The 17,015-nt window shown below is 44.2% G+C and overlaps 1 protein-coding gene across 1 annotated transcript in view; it reads right to left on the bottom strand.

Moving 5' to 3' along the window:
* The window catches only part of LOC130356830 (acetylserotonin O-methyltransferase-like), a 105,825-nt gene that overhangs the window by 80,729 nt on the left and 8,081 nt on the right, over positions 1–17,015 (bottom strand). The window contains exons 3-4 of the mRNA XM_056558824.1: positions 5,493–5,622; positions 222–290 (exon numbers count right to left, since the gene is read on the bottom strand). Of these exons, the coding sequence (XP_056414799.1) occupies positions 222–290; positions 5,493–5,622 (199 nt within the window). The remainder of the gene's footprint in view (positions 1–221; positions 291–5,492; positions 5,623–17,015) is intronic.

Here is a 17,015-nt window from a genome sequence, read left to right as displayed (position 1 = left end):
GGCTCCCCAAATCATAGTAATTGGGGGGGGGGGCGCTTTGGGGTTTTCATGAGCTGTTATCCAAAATCATCACAATAATCACAGCTCCAACTAACTTGCTTTGCATTTAATGAGTCTCTCTTATATATTAGTTTTACCGTTTAAGTTGCATTACTAAAAAGAAAGGAACTTTTGCACAATATTCTAATTTTTCGAGTTTCACCTGTATGTACATAATTTACCTGTAAATGCTATCAAATATTTCTCTTGAGGATATCCCAAAAGTATTTTCATACTGATGTTTTCCTTCTCTGAAATATATAAAGGAACATCATATATAAAGATATTTTGCAGAGAGTTTAGAGAAGATTCATTAGTCCATGGGTCTCAGGATAAAACTTACCTGTAAATGTAAAAAGAGATCTCTGGCAAAAAAAAAAAAAAAAAACCTTGAAAAAAGAATCCTGTGATAGGGGTTAAATAGCTGATCGCAGAGGGTCTGACTGCTGGGCCCCCCTGCAATCACCAGGATGGGACCAAGGCGCTCCATAAGACCCGACAACAGCTCTCGGGCATCACCGGCGCTCCCATAGGAATGGCTGGAGTGTGTGCCGTCTACAGGGAGATGACATGCACTCCTGACCGAGAGTGCGGGGTCCTGTCCTGGTGATCTTGGGGGACCCCAGCGGTCAGACCCCCTACAATCAGCTACTTATCTCCTATCCTATATAGGGGATACTTTTTTTCATCTGAGTACTCCTTTAAAGGGCCTTAAAGGGGTACTCTGGTGGAAAACTTTTTTTTAAATCAACTGGCACCAGAAAGTTAAACAGATTTGTAAATTACAAAGTAAAAACAAAAGGAAAATTTTGATCAAAAAGTGCGCTAAGAGCCTCCATATTTTTTGTTGCAACTTCCTTTTTTGTAAATTTGTAAATTACTTCTATTAAAATATCTTAATCCTTCCAGTACTTATTAGCTGCTGAATAATACAGAAGAAATTGTTTTCTTTTTGGAACACAGTGCTCTCTGCTGACATCATGACCACAGTGCTCTCTGCTGACATCTCTGTCCATTTTAGGAACTGTCCAGAGCAGCATATGTTTGCTATGGATATTTTCTCCTACTCTGGACAGTTCTTAAAATAGAGAGATATGTCAGCAGAGAGCACTGTGCTCATGATTCAGCAGAGAGCTCTGTGTTCCAAAAAGAAAAGAATTTTCTCTGAGGTATTCAGCAGCTAATAAGTACTTGAAGGATTAAGATTCTTTAATAGAAGTAATTTACAAATCTGTTTAACTTTCTGGCACCAGTTGATTTAAAAAAAAAGTTTTCCAACGGAGTACCTCTTTAACATGTATAGCTTGGAAGAAAGACAAGACAGAGGGGATATGATAGAAACTTTTAAATACATTAAGAAAATCAAGATTTCAAGTAAAAACCTCTTTCCATCAGCAAGGGCATTGAAGATGAAACATGGCCGGGTCTTTCAGCATGACAATGATTCCAAACACACCACCTGGGAATCAAAGGAGTGGCTTCATAAGAAGCATTTCAAGGTCCTGGAGTGGCCTAGCCATTCTCTAGATCTCAACTCCATAGAAAACCATTTAGAGGGAGTTGAAAGTCTGTGTTGCACAACGACAGCCCCAAAACATCACTGCTCTAGAGGAGATCTGCATGGAGGAATGGGCTAAAATACCAGCAACAGTGTGTGAAAACCTTGTGAAGACTTACAGAAAACGTTTGACCTCTGTCATTGCCAACAAAGGGTATATAACAAAGTATTGAGATGAACTTTTGTTATTGACCAAACACTTATTTTCCACCATAATTTGCATTTAAAGTCTTTAAAAATTAGACAATGTGAGTTTATGGATATTTTTTTTCACATTATGTCTCTCATAGTTGAGGTATACCTATGATGACAACTACAGGCCTCTCTTATTTTTTTAAGTGCGAGAACTTGCACAATTGGTGGCTGACTAAATGATTTTTTGCCCCACTATGTATGTATACATATATATATATATATATATATATATATATATATATATATATATCACAATCACAGCCTATCAGTCCAGCAAAGATGCTAGAGAGAGTGTGATCATGCAAGGGTTAAAGCCACCAGACCACCAAGGGTTACAGCCACCAGTTGTTCTTTTGTACTTTTCAGTCTGACCACAATGCTCTCTGTTGACGACTCTGTCCATGTCGAGAACTGTCCAGAATAGGAGCAAATTCCCATAGCAAACCTCTCCTGCTCCAGACAGTTCCTGACATGGACCGAGGTGTCAGCAGAGGGCACTGTGGTCAGACTGAAAATAACTACTCAACTGGAGTATACAGTATACGGAGCATACAGCAGCTGATAAGTACTGGAAGGATTAAGATTTAATTTAGAAGTAATTTACAAATCTGTTTAACCCCTTAAGGACCAAGCTAATTAAGCCTGTACGCCCCTCAAAGACCAGGCCTGTTTTTTCAAATCTGGGATGTATGTCTTTATTTGAGAATAACTCTGGTAATGTTTTGCCAATGAAAACAATTCTGACATTGTTTTTTTGTCACAAGTTGTACTACATGAAAATAGTAAAATTTATTCGATATCATTTGTATTTTTTTATTTACAATGCAAGAAACCGTGAAATTTTTGAAAAAAAGACGATTTTTTGTTATTTTGTCGTTAATGGGTTGCATATATTTATACATAATGTTTATTTTTTTATCAAAAATTATAATTTCATATGTCTACTTTATTTTCTAAACTTTTTTTTATTATTATTCACATTTTAGATGTATTAGAGGCCTAACAAATTTACTTGACAGAACATGGGAACCCCCCCCCCCCCCCCCCCCCGAATGACACAATTTTAAAAACTAGACCCCTCAAGGTATTCGCTAGGGGTACAGTGGGTATTTTAATACCATAGATTTTTGGCAGGAATTATTGCAAAGTCAGTGTTAAAAGATCAAAACTAGCTTTTTTTTTTACAAATGCATAATTTGTGGGACATATTCTTTGTACATCACTTCTGATATTGAAAGAAATGCACCCTATATTTTATTTAACTGCTTGTCCCATGTTCGGAAATACCCCCGCTTAGGCCATATATGGTTCCTTGGCCATGTGGTAGGACTCAGAAGTAGAGAAGCGCCATTTGGCTTTCAGGGAAGAACAGTACCCCCACAAGTTATTGGCTGGACCAGGGACCTCTCTGATTGGTCCTTGGTAGGCTAGCAGTATAACGCGTCTGTCTGTGACAGTTAAGGCTCCTGATGGATATATCCGCCATGTTGTGGGCATAAGTACCCGCTCATGGTGAATATATCCCTCACTGCTGCGGCTGGGTAGTTCAGTGTGTCCGCTCATGACTGCCGGTGGGAAATCCGCCGCTATGAGTGGACACACAAAGCTACCCAGCCGCAGCAGGGAGCTCATTACCGTGACTGCTGCATAATGTGTTGGATCACATGGTGGACATCCACAGCATATTACATGCTGCGGATGTCCGCCAATGCGATCCTACACACTATGCATTTTTTTTTATTAGATTCATTTAATAAATGTATTTTTCATATTTTTATTTTTTTTACACCTTTATCACATTTTTATTTATTTTTACACTTTTATTTTATTTATTTATTTTTTAACTTTTTAATGCTTTGGAATACTTAGTATTCCAAAGCATTGCAGTTATATGCTGCCTGCCAGTTTTCACTAGCAGGCAGCATATTAGGACGTGCCTCTGGCACGTCCTGACAGTCAATACCCAGGGCAGACCTGGGGGTCTTTGTAGGACCCCCGGCAGCCCAGGTATGCAGCAGCACCCCGCGATGCTCCGGGGTGCTGCAGGAGAGACTGAGGGAGCCCCCTCCCTCTGTCAGAACTCCTTACAGCGCGAGGTCACTTCTGACCGCGGCTGTAAGGGTTAAACTGTCGGGAGTGAAGTGAACTTCACTCCCGGCAGTGCGGCAGGCCTCGGCCAGCCGCGTATTACACACAGCACCCCGCGATCATGATGCGGGGTGCTGCAGAGGAGACAGAGGGAGCCCCCTCCCTCTGTCATAACACTTGCAGCCCGCGGTCACTTCCGACTGCGGCTGTAAGGGTTAAAACTGCCGGGACCGAAGTTTACCCAAGGGATACAGCCGAGTCCCTGCCACGATCTCGTGGGTGCACTAGGCAGCACCCACGAGAATAATGGACGAGTATAGACGTCCATTTGCGGGAACGGCCGCCAAACTGGACGTCTATACTCGTCCACGCTCGTTATCAGGTTAACCTTCTGACACCAGTTGATTTGAAATTTTTTTTTTCCACTGGAGTACCCCTTTAAGGGATAAAAACCAAAAAAGTACTTACAGTAGTCCTTGTGCGTTAGTAAGGAGGAGTAGAAGTCTCAAGCTGTTTCCAGGATGTTGTTTGGCATTTGCAACAGGCGTGTAACAAAGGTTTGTGCTCAGCATCAAAGTTTTAAAGCTGCATTCAGAAGTGAAAAACTCCATCCCCCACCTCCTCTCTGATCCCACCAGGTGGAAGGAACTGGCATCTCTCTTTTTGGGCTCTTATGGTTTGATTTTATGATAGACAGAGATGTCTTGCTTCTAAGGAGGTGTAGCACAAACATGCCCCCCAATAAAACTTGACCACACAAAACAACAGACACACAGTTTGAGTGAGTCCTCAGCAAAGTCTTAGATTAGACATTATACACAATACATATGGCTAATTCCACAATCAGGCCTTTGGCCTTACACCTCCCATTAAGGTGAGGACAGAGAGATCTAGTCTCTCCAGGCTGATAGGCACCTGAATTCCCAGACAAAGATGCCACTAAAGGAGCCTATTTCCTCATTTAGCTGCCTCTTCATCCCCACATCTTGGAGGGATCCCTGGCTCTTAGGTTCCTCCACTAGGTCCAGTAAGAAATCACTAAGCAGCCCTTTATCTTGTGCACTGCATTCACTGGGTACCACCTCCTCAGGGTCATAATATGCCATTTAAGGGGTAATCCACTGGCCAGCGTTCGGAACATTTAGTTCCAAATGCTGTATGCACACTGCGGGGGTCGGACATGCCCCCTTGTCATGTCACACCACACACCTTCAATGCAAGTCTATGGGAGGGGGCCTTTGGAAATGGACTCCGAGTACAACATATTGTTTTCCCAATATACCCGATGCCCATCTTTGTCAGTACCTGGCTGTTCAGCACGGTCTCTCAGCCCTTCTTCTTCTTATTGCCCTCCCCCATCTTGTGACATCAGGGAGCACATCTCTCTCAGGTCTAAGATCTCCACCTTTCTCTGCTTTGACTTGCACGTCACATAGCTTTTCCCTTTCATCACCATCCTCCCTACTTTTTACAGCTGCAGCCCTGGCACCCTGCTGACGTGTTACCACGGCCACCATTGGTATAGGAATTTACAAAAAACAGCAACAAAGGAACATTATTACTTATGTGCAATTTTATCATCTCCATTCTCTAGTATATTTACACACAGTACCTTACAGCTTGTGGTAAGAAGTGACAGCACATATATATGGTATTGGAATAGTACATCATCATGTGATGGAGTGTCCTAGGGCTGGACTTGACCAAGTATTCAGTGGAAGCATCTGTATTGGAATAATAACCTAAAAAAATGTATATCAATAGGACAGATATCACTTCCAAGTAAATACAACAAAATATTATACTTATTCTTAAAATATAGTTTTTTTTTGTCAATTAATAAAAGATCATATTATTTAAATTTAGGACACACAATGTGGCTAGTCTTCTGGGGGATGATGCCACAAGGTTTGGACACCTGGATTTAAGGCATTTTTTCTCTGCAGATTCTCCATAGCTGTCAGGATGGACAGGGTCTGTCAGTGGAAGCAATTTTCAGGTCACTCCAGAGCTGTTTGATTGTGTTTGTCATTGCTCTGGCTGGGTCTCTCTAAAAAAGTCACATAGTTGTTCCTAAACTCCTCTGGTGTTGTTTTGGCTCTGTGCTCAGGGTCATTATCTTGGGAGGCTTCTTTCTGGCCACTCATTCATAAAGCTCAGATTGCTGGAGTGCTGCTGTGATGGTTGACGTTCTGGAAGTTTCTCCGCACACAGGATCTTTGGCGTTCATTGGGTTCTTGGTCACCTCTGTTACCAAAGCCTTTCCCCCCAATTACTTAGTTTGATGGGATGGCCCACTCTAGGAAGAGTCCTGGTTGTGCCAAACTTCTTCCATTTAACCCTTAGAGGACGCAAGATGAATATTTTTGCACTTTCATGGAATGTATGTGCCCTCCTGGTCAACCTCTGTGGCCAAGTTTGAAATACATTTGATAAATTTTTACTGATAAGAATTGGTCTTTAAAGGGAACCAATCAATTGTAGCATATATAATGCTTGGCAATGCGTTATATATGTTAAAATCTTTATCCTCACCATCCCCAGGGGACGTTTGTGCCTCCAGGAATGGTGAAGATATTAAGTCATAAAGTCCCCCCTGGCCACCCAGCAAGTAGTCCCCTGGGCAGGGACTTACACTTACCAGCTCTGTTCGCTGTGGCCGTGGCCCTGCCCCGACGGCTTGAATGACGGCTCATTCTGCCTAGGGAGAAGAGCAATGACGCGAGCCATCATTCAAGCCGTCGGGGTTGGGCCATGGTTGCAGCAAACGGAGCTGGTAAGCGTAATTCCCCGCCCAGGGGACTACTTGCTGGGTGGCCTTTATAACTTAATATCTTCTCCATCCCTGGGGGCACAAACGTCCCCTGGGGATGGTGAGGATAATGATTTTAGAATATATAATGCATTGCCAAGCATTATATATTCTAAAATATGCTGATTGGTTCCCTTTAAAATCCATAGTGTGCTACCGTCAGTTTGTGAATGATGTGTTCATTGTTTGGGTGGACATGTTTTCAACTCTGAACACTTTTAACAATATGATCTCGAAGTTCACCCGGAAAGTAAATAGAAAGGAACTTCCTTGATGTTCTGGTAATGTGATGTCCCAGTACAGGTACACGGTCCTGTACTACCTGTAGGCCCTGTCAGGTTGAGTCCCTCAGTGACCTGGGGGCTCCCCTGCAGGGTCTCCCTTTGTTCTCCTGTTGGTTTAATAAATGTGGTGTATGTTTCTTAAATGCTTAGACAGGATCCCTATGTCTAGATAGTATAAAGGACCTGTGGGAGGTGAGTAAGTTGGTCACATGTTATGTTATGCAGTCACATGATCTGTTGTCACATGTACTCCCAGAGAGCACCAGCTTTAACCTATGACCCACAGCTTGACCTACAGCTTGACCAATGGGCTTTAGTCCAGCCCCCCACTATATTAAGGGGTGACCATATGCAATTCTCTCTCTTAGCTTTACCACCTGCTGCTGAGAACAAGTCTTTTCTGAGGCAGCAAGCACCAGAGGCCTTAGAGTCAAGTTATCAGCATCTGGAGTACCCCAAAAGCTACAAGTCTCTCCAGTAAGTCTACAAGTCTGTCTATTTCTGCTGTCACTACATCTAGTCAAGTCCTGCACATAGTCAAGTCAAGTCTAATTACAAGTCAAGTTAATTACAAGTATTGGTCCAGCAAGCTGTGAGGTCCTCTGGGTACTGGCCACCTCTCTGGGAATTTTGGCCTTAGCTGTGAAGATAATTACACTGTCTTCTACTCAGTAAAGCCTCTGTTTGACTATAACTGGTTGTGGACTCTTTATTCACTACTAGCCCGTGGGATAGCAGAGAATCCGGGCATGTGGTGTTTCGGAACCTGAAAACCACACTGGTGTCATGAACACATAGGGGTCAATACCATCCGACCCCCGGGGTTAATGACATAAGTTCCCACCACTCACACTGCAACACCTGTGGTCCCGCCAGTCTGGAGCCCGTTGATTTGATTAAAAAAAACATTTCAACTGCAGTACACCTTTAACCCCTTAAGGACTCAGGGTTTTTCCGTTTTTGCACTTTCGTTTTTTCCTCCTTACCTTTTAAAAATCATAACCCTTTCAATTTTCCACCTAAAAATCCATATTATGGCTTATTTTTTGCGTCGCCAATTCTACTTTGCAGTGACATTAGTCATTTTACCCAAAAATGCACGGCGAAACGGAAAAAAAAATCATTGTGCGACAAAATCGAAAATAAAACGCCATTTTGTAACTTTTGGGGGCTTCCGTTTCTACGCAGTGCATATTTCGGTAAAAATTACACCTTATCATTATTCTGTAGGTCCATACGGTTAAAATGATACCCTACTTATATAGGTTTGGTTTTGTCGCACTTATGGAAAAAATCATAACTACATGCAGTAAAATTTATACGTTTAAAAATGTCATCTTCTGACCCCTATAACTTTTTTTTTTCCATGTACAGGGCAGTATGAGGACTCATTTTTTGCGTCGTGATCTGAAGTTTTTATTGGTATGATTTTTGTTTTGATCTGACTTTTTTTTTTGCGCGTACGTCATTGACCGTACGGCTTAATTAATGATATATTTTTATATTTCGGACATTTACGCACGCGGCGATACCACATATGTTTATTTTTATTTTTTTTACACTGTTTTATTTTTCTTGTGGGAAAAGGGGGGTGATTCAAACTTTTATTAGGGAAGGGGTTAAATGACCTTTATTAACACTTTTTTATTACTTTTTTTTTGCAGTGTTATAGGTCCCATAGGGACCTATAACATTGCACACACTGATCTCTCATCCTGATCACAGGCGTGTATTAACACGCCTGTGATCAGCATTATCGGCGCTTGACTGCTCCTGCCTGGATCTCAGGCACGGAGCAGTCATTCGTCGATCGGACACCGAGGAGGCAGGTAAGAGCCCTCCCGGTGTCCGATCAGCTGTTCGGGACGCCGCGATTTCACCGCGGCGGTCCCGAACAGCCCGACTGAGCAGCCGGGATACTTTCAGTTTCACTTTAGAAGCGGCGGTCAGCTTTGACCGCCGCTTCTAAAGGGTTAATACCGCACATCGCCGCGATCGGCAATGTGTGGTATTAGCCGCGGGTCCCGGCCGTTGATTAGCGCCGGGACCCACGCGATATGATGCGGGATCGCGGCGCGATCCCGCTTCATATCGCGGGAGCCGGCGCAGGACGTAAATATACGTCCTGCGTCGTTAAGGGGTTAAAGGGGTACTCGGGTGGAAAACTTTTTTTTTTTTAAATCGACTGGTGCCAGAAAGTTAAACAGATTTGTAAATTACTTCTATTAAAAATAATCTTAATCCTTCCAGGACTTATTAGCTGCTGAATAGTACATAGGAAATTATTTTCTTTTAGGAAAACAGTGCTTTCTGCTGACATCATGACCACAGTGCTTTCTGCTGACATCTCTGTTCATTTTAGGAACTGTCCAGAGCAGCATTTGTTTGCTATGGGGACAAACTGACCTACTACAGAGACATCCTAGGTAGTCAGTAGGCTGATGGTCCATCCACTCGCAGGTCTGACTCGGGGGGCCCTCTGCGCTCACCTTCCACTGCCATGGCTACTAGGGAGGGGTGGGGTGACAGGAGCAGTACCAGCTCAATCAGCAGCAGCCTGAGTCTACAGTCGCTGATGAGTAGCTTTCTTCACCCTCATAGTGAAGCAACTCATCAGCAGCAGGTAGACCTGGAGCAGGACTTGAACAAGCAAGTGGTGGCATACCTTGACATGCCCATGCCAACACACCTTGAAGATCCACTGGACTTCTGGGCAGCCAAACATGCTTTGTGGCCGCAACTAGTAAATTTTGCCCTGGTAAAGCTATCCTGCCCGGCCAGTAGTGCGCATCAGAGCGGGTCTTTAGTGCGGTGGGGGCCATAGTCACCCCAAGGAGAACTCGTCTTTCCACAATAAATGTAGAGAGACTGACCTTTGTGAAGATGAATCAGGCATGGATCAGCCAGGATTTCCAAAGTGACCATGGTGCCACACTTCACAAATATGTATAGTGCCAAAAAGATTTAAGGCGCTGCTCCCCAGTTACAAACATTCCTCCGCATCAGACTTTTTTTTTCCCCCACCTTCGCCACCGGATACTGGTATTCCCACCCACTGCACCACTCTGTCACCGGGTCACTTTCAGGACTTCTGATGCTGCTGCTGCCACCTCCAGGCTGTCTCATTCTGCCACCATATGGTCTCCTAATGCTACCACCACCTCCAGGCTGTGTCATTCTGCCACTTTCTGTTGTACTCATGCTGCCACCAACTCCAAGCTGTGCCATTCAACCACTATATGGTCTCATCTTCTGCTGCAATCTCCAGGCTTTGCCATTCAGACACTATATGGTCTCCTCACTACTGCCAACTCCAGGCTGTGCCATTGAGCCACTATATGGTCTCCACATCTGACGCCAACTCCAGGCTGTGCCATTCAGGCACTACATGTTCTACTCATGCTGCCACCAACTCCAGTGTGCCATTCAGCCACTATATGGTCTCCTCATCTGCTGCCAACTCCAGGCTGTGCCATTAAGACACTATATGTTCAACTCATGCTGTGGCCAACTCCAGGCTGTGCCATTCAGAGACTTCAATTTAAATTTGAAAATTAATCTTTTAATCTTAGGGATTGTGAGCTCCAGGTTGTGCCATTCAGCCACTATATGATCTCCTCATCTGCCGTCAACTCCAGGCTGTGCCATTCAGCCACTATATGTTCTACTCATGCTGCCGCAAACTCCAGGCTGTGCCATTCAAGTACTATATGGTTTACTGATCCTGCTGGGCCTGGGACATCACGTAAAAACATTTATGGTAGCACTAGCTACCATAAATCTTCAATTAAAATTACAAAATTCATATTTTAATCTTAAGGATTGTGAAGCCCTATTTTCTCCTCATGCTGCTGCGAGCTCCAGGCTGTGTCATTCAGCCGCTATATGGTTTACTGATGCTGCTGGGCCTGGCACCATACCTAAAAAAAATTATGGCAGCACTATCTACCATACATCTTCAATTCAAATTTGAAAATTCATCTTTTAATCTTAGGGATTGTTCTCCAGGCTGTGTCATTCAGCCACTACATGGTTTACTGATGCTGCTGGGCCTGGGACATTATCTAAAAACATTTATGGCAGAACTGGCAACCATAAATCTTAAATTTGAATTTGAAAATTCATCTATTAATCTTAGGGTTTGTGAAACCCTATTGTCTTCTCATCCTGCCGCGAGCTCCAGGCTGTGTCATTCAGCCACTATACCTAAAAACATTTATGGTAGCACTAGCTACCATAAATCTTCAATTAAAATTACTGGTGTTGATGCTGCTGGGCTTGGGACATTATCTAAAAACATTTATGGCAGAACTGGCTACTATAAATCTTAAATTTGAATTTGAAAATTCATCTGTTAATCTTAGGGTTTGTGAAACCCTATTGTCTACTCATCCTGCCGCGAGCTCCAGGCTGTGTCATTCAGCCACTATACCTAAAAACATTTATGGTAGCACTAGCTACCATAAATCTTCAATTAAATGGCTTTGCCATTCAGACACTATATAGTCTCCTCATCCTGCCGCGAGCTCCAGGCTGTGTCATTCAGCCACTATATGGTTTACTGATGCTGCTGGGCCTGGGACATTACCTAAAAATTTTTATGGAAGCAATAGCTACCAGAAATCAATTTAAATTTGAAAATTCCTCTTTTATTTAATCTTAGGGTTTGTGAAGCCCTATTGTCTCCACATGCTGCCACCAACTCCAGGCTGTGTCATTCAGCCACTATATATGGTTTACTGATGCTGCTGGGCCTGGGACATTACCGAAAATGTTTTATTGGTTGCACTAGCTATCATAAATCTTCAATTAAAATTTTCAAATTAATCTTTTAACCCCTTAAGGATCAAGGACGTACAGGTACGTCCTTGGTCCTGCTCCCGTGATATAACGTGGGGTTACACGGTAACCCCGCATCATATCACGGCAGGCCCAGCGTCATAGTGAAGCCGGGACCCACCGCTAATAGCGCGCAGCGCCGATCGCAGCGCCGCGCACTATTAACCCTTTAGCCGCGCGCTCAGAGCTGAGCCACACGGCTAAAAGTGAAAGTAAAAAGTGCCGGTTAACTCAGTGGGCTGTTCGGGATAGCCGCGGTGAAATCGCGGCATTCCCGAAAAGCTTACAGGACAGCGGGAGGGCCCCTACCTGCCTCCTCGCTGTCCGATCGCGGAATGACTGCTCAGTGCCTGAGATCCAGGCATGAGCAGTCAAGCGGCAGAATCATCGATCACTGGTTTCCTATGAGAAACCAGTGATCAATGATAAAGATCAGTGTGTGCAGTGTTATAGGTCCCTATGGGATCTATAACACTGCAAAAAAAAAGTGAAAAAAAAGTGAATGAATATCATTTAACCCCTCCCGTATTAAAAGTTTGAATCACCCCCCTTTTCCCATAAAAAAAAACACAGTGTAAATAAAAATAAACATATATGGTATCCCCGCGTGCGGAAATGTCCGAATTATAAAAATATATCGTTAACTAAACCGCTCGGTCAATGGCGTACGCGCAAAAAAATTCCAAAGTCCAAAATAGTGCATTTTTTTGTCACTTTTTATATAATTTAAAAATGAATAAAAAGCGATCAATAAGTCCTATCAATGCAAAAATGGTACCGTTAAAAACTTCAGATCACGGCGCAAAAAATTGAGCCCTCATACCACCCCATACACAGAAAAATTAATAAGTTATAGGGGTCAGAAGATGACAATTTTAAACGTATTAATTTTCCTGCATGTAGTTATGATTTTTCCAGAAGTACGACAAAATGAAACCTACAGTGACCCCCCGACCTACGATGGCCCCGACATATGATGAAATCGACATACGATGGCCTCTCAGAGGCCATCGCATGTTGATGTCAGCATCGACATACGATGCTTTTTTATATCGTGGCCATCACATTAAGTGCTATCCAGCAGCGCCAAATGCTTAAGCTGCTGCCGGATAGCAGCTTAATGTTCCCCGTGTGGTGCGGTAAGTATTACTTACCCCTCCACGATGCTCCGGGGTGCCCTCCGGGTCCAGCGCTGGTCTTCCGGTGTCTTCTCGGCCCTCTCCGATGACGTCAATACGCTGCTGCGCATGTCATCCAATAGGAATGGCGTACGCAGTGGCATAATGACGTCGCTACGCAGGCCCAGTAAGGCCTTGCGAAAGAAAGCAGAGGACCGGAGAAGACAGCAGAGGACCGGAGAAGACAGCGGAGAGCCCAGCGGAGGCCCGGGGTCACCATCGGGAGCGGCGGGGACACCATCTCGAGCGGCGGGGACAGGTGAGTACAGGTTCCTATACTTTACATTGCACGAATCCCTCAACATACGATGGATTCGACAAACAATGGCTCGTTTGGAACGAATTACCATCGTATGTTGAGGGACCACTGTATATAAGTAGGGTATCATTTTAATCGTATGGACCTACAGAATAAAGATAAGGTGTCAATTTTACCTAAAAATGTACTACGTAGAAACGGATGCCCCCAAAAGTTACAAAACTGCGTTTTTTTTCAATTTTGTCGCACAATGATTTTTTTTTCCGTTTCACCGTAGATTTTTGGGCAAAATGACTGACGTCATTACAAAGTAGAATTGGTGGCGCAAAAAATAAGCAATCATATGGATTTTTAGGTGCAAAATTGAAAGAGTTATGATTTTTTAATCTTAGGGATTGTGAGGCCCTATTGTCTCCTCATGCTGCCGCCAACTCCAGGCTGTGTCATTCAGCCACTATATGGTCTCCTCTTGCTGCCGGCAATTCCAGGCTGTGTGATTCTGCCAGATAACGGTGTCCTCATGCTGCTGCCACCTTCTGGCACTGTCATTGTGCCGCTATGTGACTCCTTGTTAGATTGGGTTCTGTGTTCATACAGTACTAGTTCAAAGTAAACACCGGGACATTAACCTCTTCAGGACACAGGGCGTACACATACACCCTACATCCTGTGTCCTTAAGGGCGCAGGGCGTACATGTACTCCCGTGGGAATTTCGGTCCCTGCTGCTAGCTGGTTGGGGACCGGACCGGGATGCCTGCTGAAATCATTCAGCGGGCATCTTGGCACATCGTCAAGACCTCCCCCCTCCAATTCAGACCATTGATCTGCAATGATTCCGGGTCATACGGGTCTCTGGTGACCCAGAAAATGAGGAAGAATGGTGGTGTCTTGGAAGGGATAGGAGGGAGGTGGCAGGGGTGCCACCCCTCCTATCTCTGCTATTGGTCAATCAGAAGCGACCGACCAATAGCAGATTGGGGTGGGGGGGGTTAATGTTCGGGGGAACCGTGATATGAGCGGCGGAGGTCCTTTACATGGAGGCGGCGGCGGACGGCGATCCTCCAGCTTGCGCGGCGAGCGGCGATCCTGCTGCAGGAGGTAAGTAGTTGTCTAGCAACATCTTCAGGGTGACAGTTTGGAGACCACTATGCAGTGGTCTCTAAACTGTAGCCCTCCAGATGTTGCAAAACTACAACTCCCAGCATGCCCAGACAGCTTGTAAAAGCCAGCATTTTAGTGAATTTTTTTGGCTGTTCTGGCACCAAAGGGGCTTCCTAAATGTGACATGCCCCCCAAAAACCATTTCCGAAAAATTCACTCTCCAAAATCCCATTGTCGCTCCTTTCCTTCTGAGCCCTCTACTGCACTCTCAGAACACTTTACATCCACATATGAGGTATTTACTCACTCAAGAGAAATGGGGTTACATATTTTGGGGGGATTTCTCTCCTTTTACCCCTTGTAAGAATTCAAAAAAATGGCTCTACAAGAACATGAAGATTTTGAATTTTTTCCTTCACTTTGCTGCTATTCCTGTGAAACACCTAAACACCTAAAGGGTTAACAAACTTCCTGAATGTCCTTTTGAATACTTTGAGTGGTGCAGTTTTTATAATGGGGTAAGTTAGGGGGTATTTCTGACATGGAAGCCCCTCAAATCCACTTCAAACTGAACTGGTCCCTGAAAAATGCAGAATTAGATTTTTTTTTTTTTTATTAGAAAATCGCTGCTGAACTTTGAAGCCCTTCAATGTCGTCAAAAAAGTAAAAACATGTCAACTTTATGATGCAAACATAAAGTAGACATATTATATATGTGTATCAAAATATAATTTATTTGAAATGCCCATTTTCCTTGCAGTTAGAAAAATGCTAAATTTTCTAAATTTTCATGAAATTTGGGGATTTTTCACCAAGAAATGATGCAAGTAATGACGGAAATTTACCACTATGTTAAAGTAGAATATGTCATGAAAAAACCATCTCAGAATCAGAATGAAAGGTAAAAGCATCTCAGAGTTATTAATATATAAAGTTACAGTGCTCAGATTTGCGTCCTTCAGGGTTTAAACTTGAGAATCTAATATAAATCTCAAATTGAAAAAAATCAATGTAATCTTTTCAAGACTTATGTCCTATGGTCGTCAACTTCACATTACCTGTTGAATTATCACAAGAATCCAATGAAACAAGTGAATCACAAAAGAAAGGAAGAAAGCGGAGCGTTCACCATACCATTGGCAGACGAGTCACTTCAACCGGGTGATCTCTGGGCCGGACTAGGATCCATGCAGGGAGGCGGCAGCTGGTAACGGGGGGGGGGGGGGGGGGGAGCTCAGGCGTCGGGCCACGGACCATTCCACGCAACTAGGCATTTCGTCAGGCTGCTGAAGCGCGACGAAGCGCCTAGTTGCGTGGAATGGTCGTGGCCCGATGCCTAAACTCCCCTCCCCCCATTACCAGCTGCCGCCTCCCTGCATGGATCCTAGTCCGGTCCAGAGATCACCCGGTTAAAGTGACTTGTCTGCCAATGGTATGGTGAGTGGTCCGCTTTCTTCCTTTCTTTTGTGATTCACATGTATGCTACACTTCTCAGCGTGTAGCGCTCACCGGAGTTCAAACTATACATACCTGAGTAAGTCTTCCATGAGTCGTGTGCACAGCATATACAGTATGCGGTGGTGCCGGCATTCTATATTTCTGTTGTGTTAAAGGGGTAGTCCAGTGGTGAAAAACTTATCCCCTATCCTAAGGATAGGGGATAAGTTTGAGATCGCGGGGGGTCCGACCGCTGGGGCCCCCTGCGATCTCTCTGTACGGGGCCCCGGCTCTCTGCCGAGATAGCGGGTGTCGACCCCCGCACGAGGTGGCGGCCGACACGCCCCCTCAATACATCTCTATGGCAGAGCCGGAGATTGCCGAAGGCAGCGCTTCGGCTCTGCCATAGAGTTGTATTGAGGGGGCGTGTCGGCCGCCGCCTCTTGCGGAGGTCGACACGCCCCCTTCCCGCGGGCTGTCGGGGCTCCGTACAGGAGATCGCGGGGGGCCCCAGGGGTCGGACCCCCCGCGATCTGCAACTTATCCCCTATCCTTAGGATAGGGGATAAGTTGCTCACCACTGAATCACCACTGGACTACTCCTTTAAGAGAATCCAATGAAACAGCTTGGAGCGATGACAATGAACCATAAATGATTAAATGAAACATTTGCAATTTCACAGTCAGGGGGGCACTGAGAAGCAGGGACTGGAACAGGTAGTTTCTCGCCTGGCAGAGGACCGTCAGCTCGATTTTAAGATACAAGTATAAGATTTTTCACTGCAGCCACTTCTAGCTTTATGCACCCACTTATCCAATGGCACAGAAGCTGAATGTGCTCCTGACCAAGTTGCTGGTACTGCAATCCCTCCCTTTTCAAGTGGACACTCAGAGTATAGGGGTGCACTGAGAGGCAAGGGCTGGAACAGGTGGTAGCTTGCCTCGCTTGATGCTCACCAGAATGGGTAATCAAAAAATGTAAATAAATTAAAATTAAATTAAATTAAAATTACATAAAAAATCTGCCACATCCAGACACTCTGCGGTAGTGATTCTAATAGCAATGCTTGTAATCTGCATATGATACTGAAAAACAATATTATTTCAATAACACAGCACACTCCCTATGCAAGTTAGGCCAAGGCAAAATGTTCTACACCCCTAATGAGCCTCTCTGTAGGCCAGAAATAGCCGTTTTTAATAATGATTTACCACATAATAATT

The sequence above is a fragment of the Hyla sarda genome, chromosome 2 (assembly GCF_029499605.1).
Source record: "Hyla sarda isolate aHylSar1 chromosome 2, aHylSar1.hap1, whole genome shotgun sequence".
Lineage (NCBI taxonomy): Eukaryota > Metazoa > Chordata > Amphibia > Anura > Hylidae > Hyla > Hyla sarda.
This window is presented reverse-complemented; position numbering and strand designations above follow the sequence as displayed.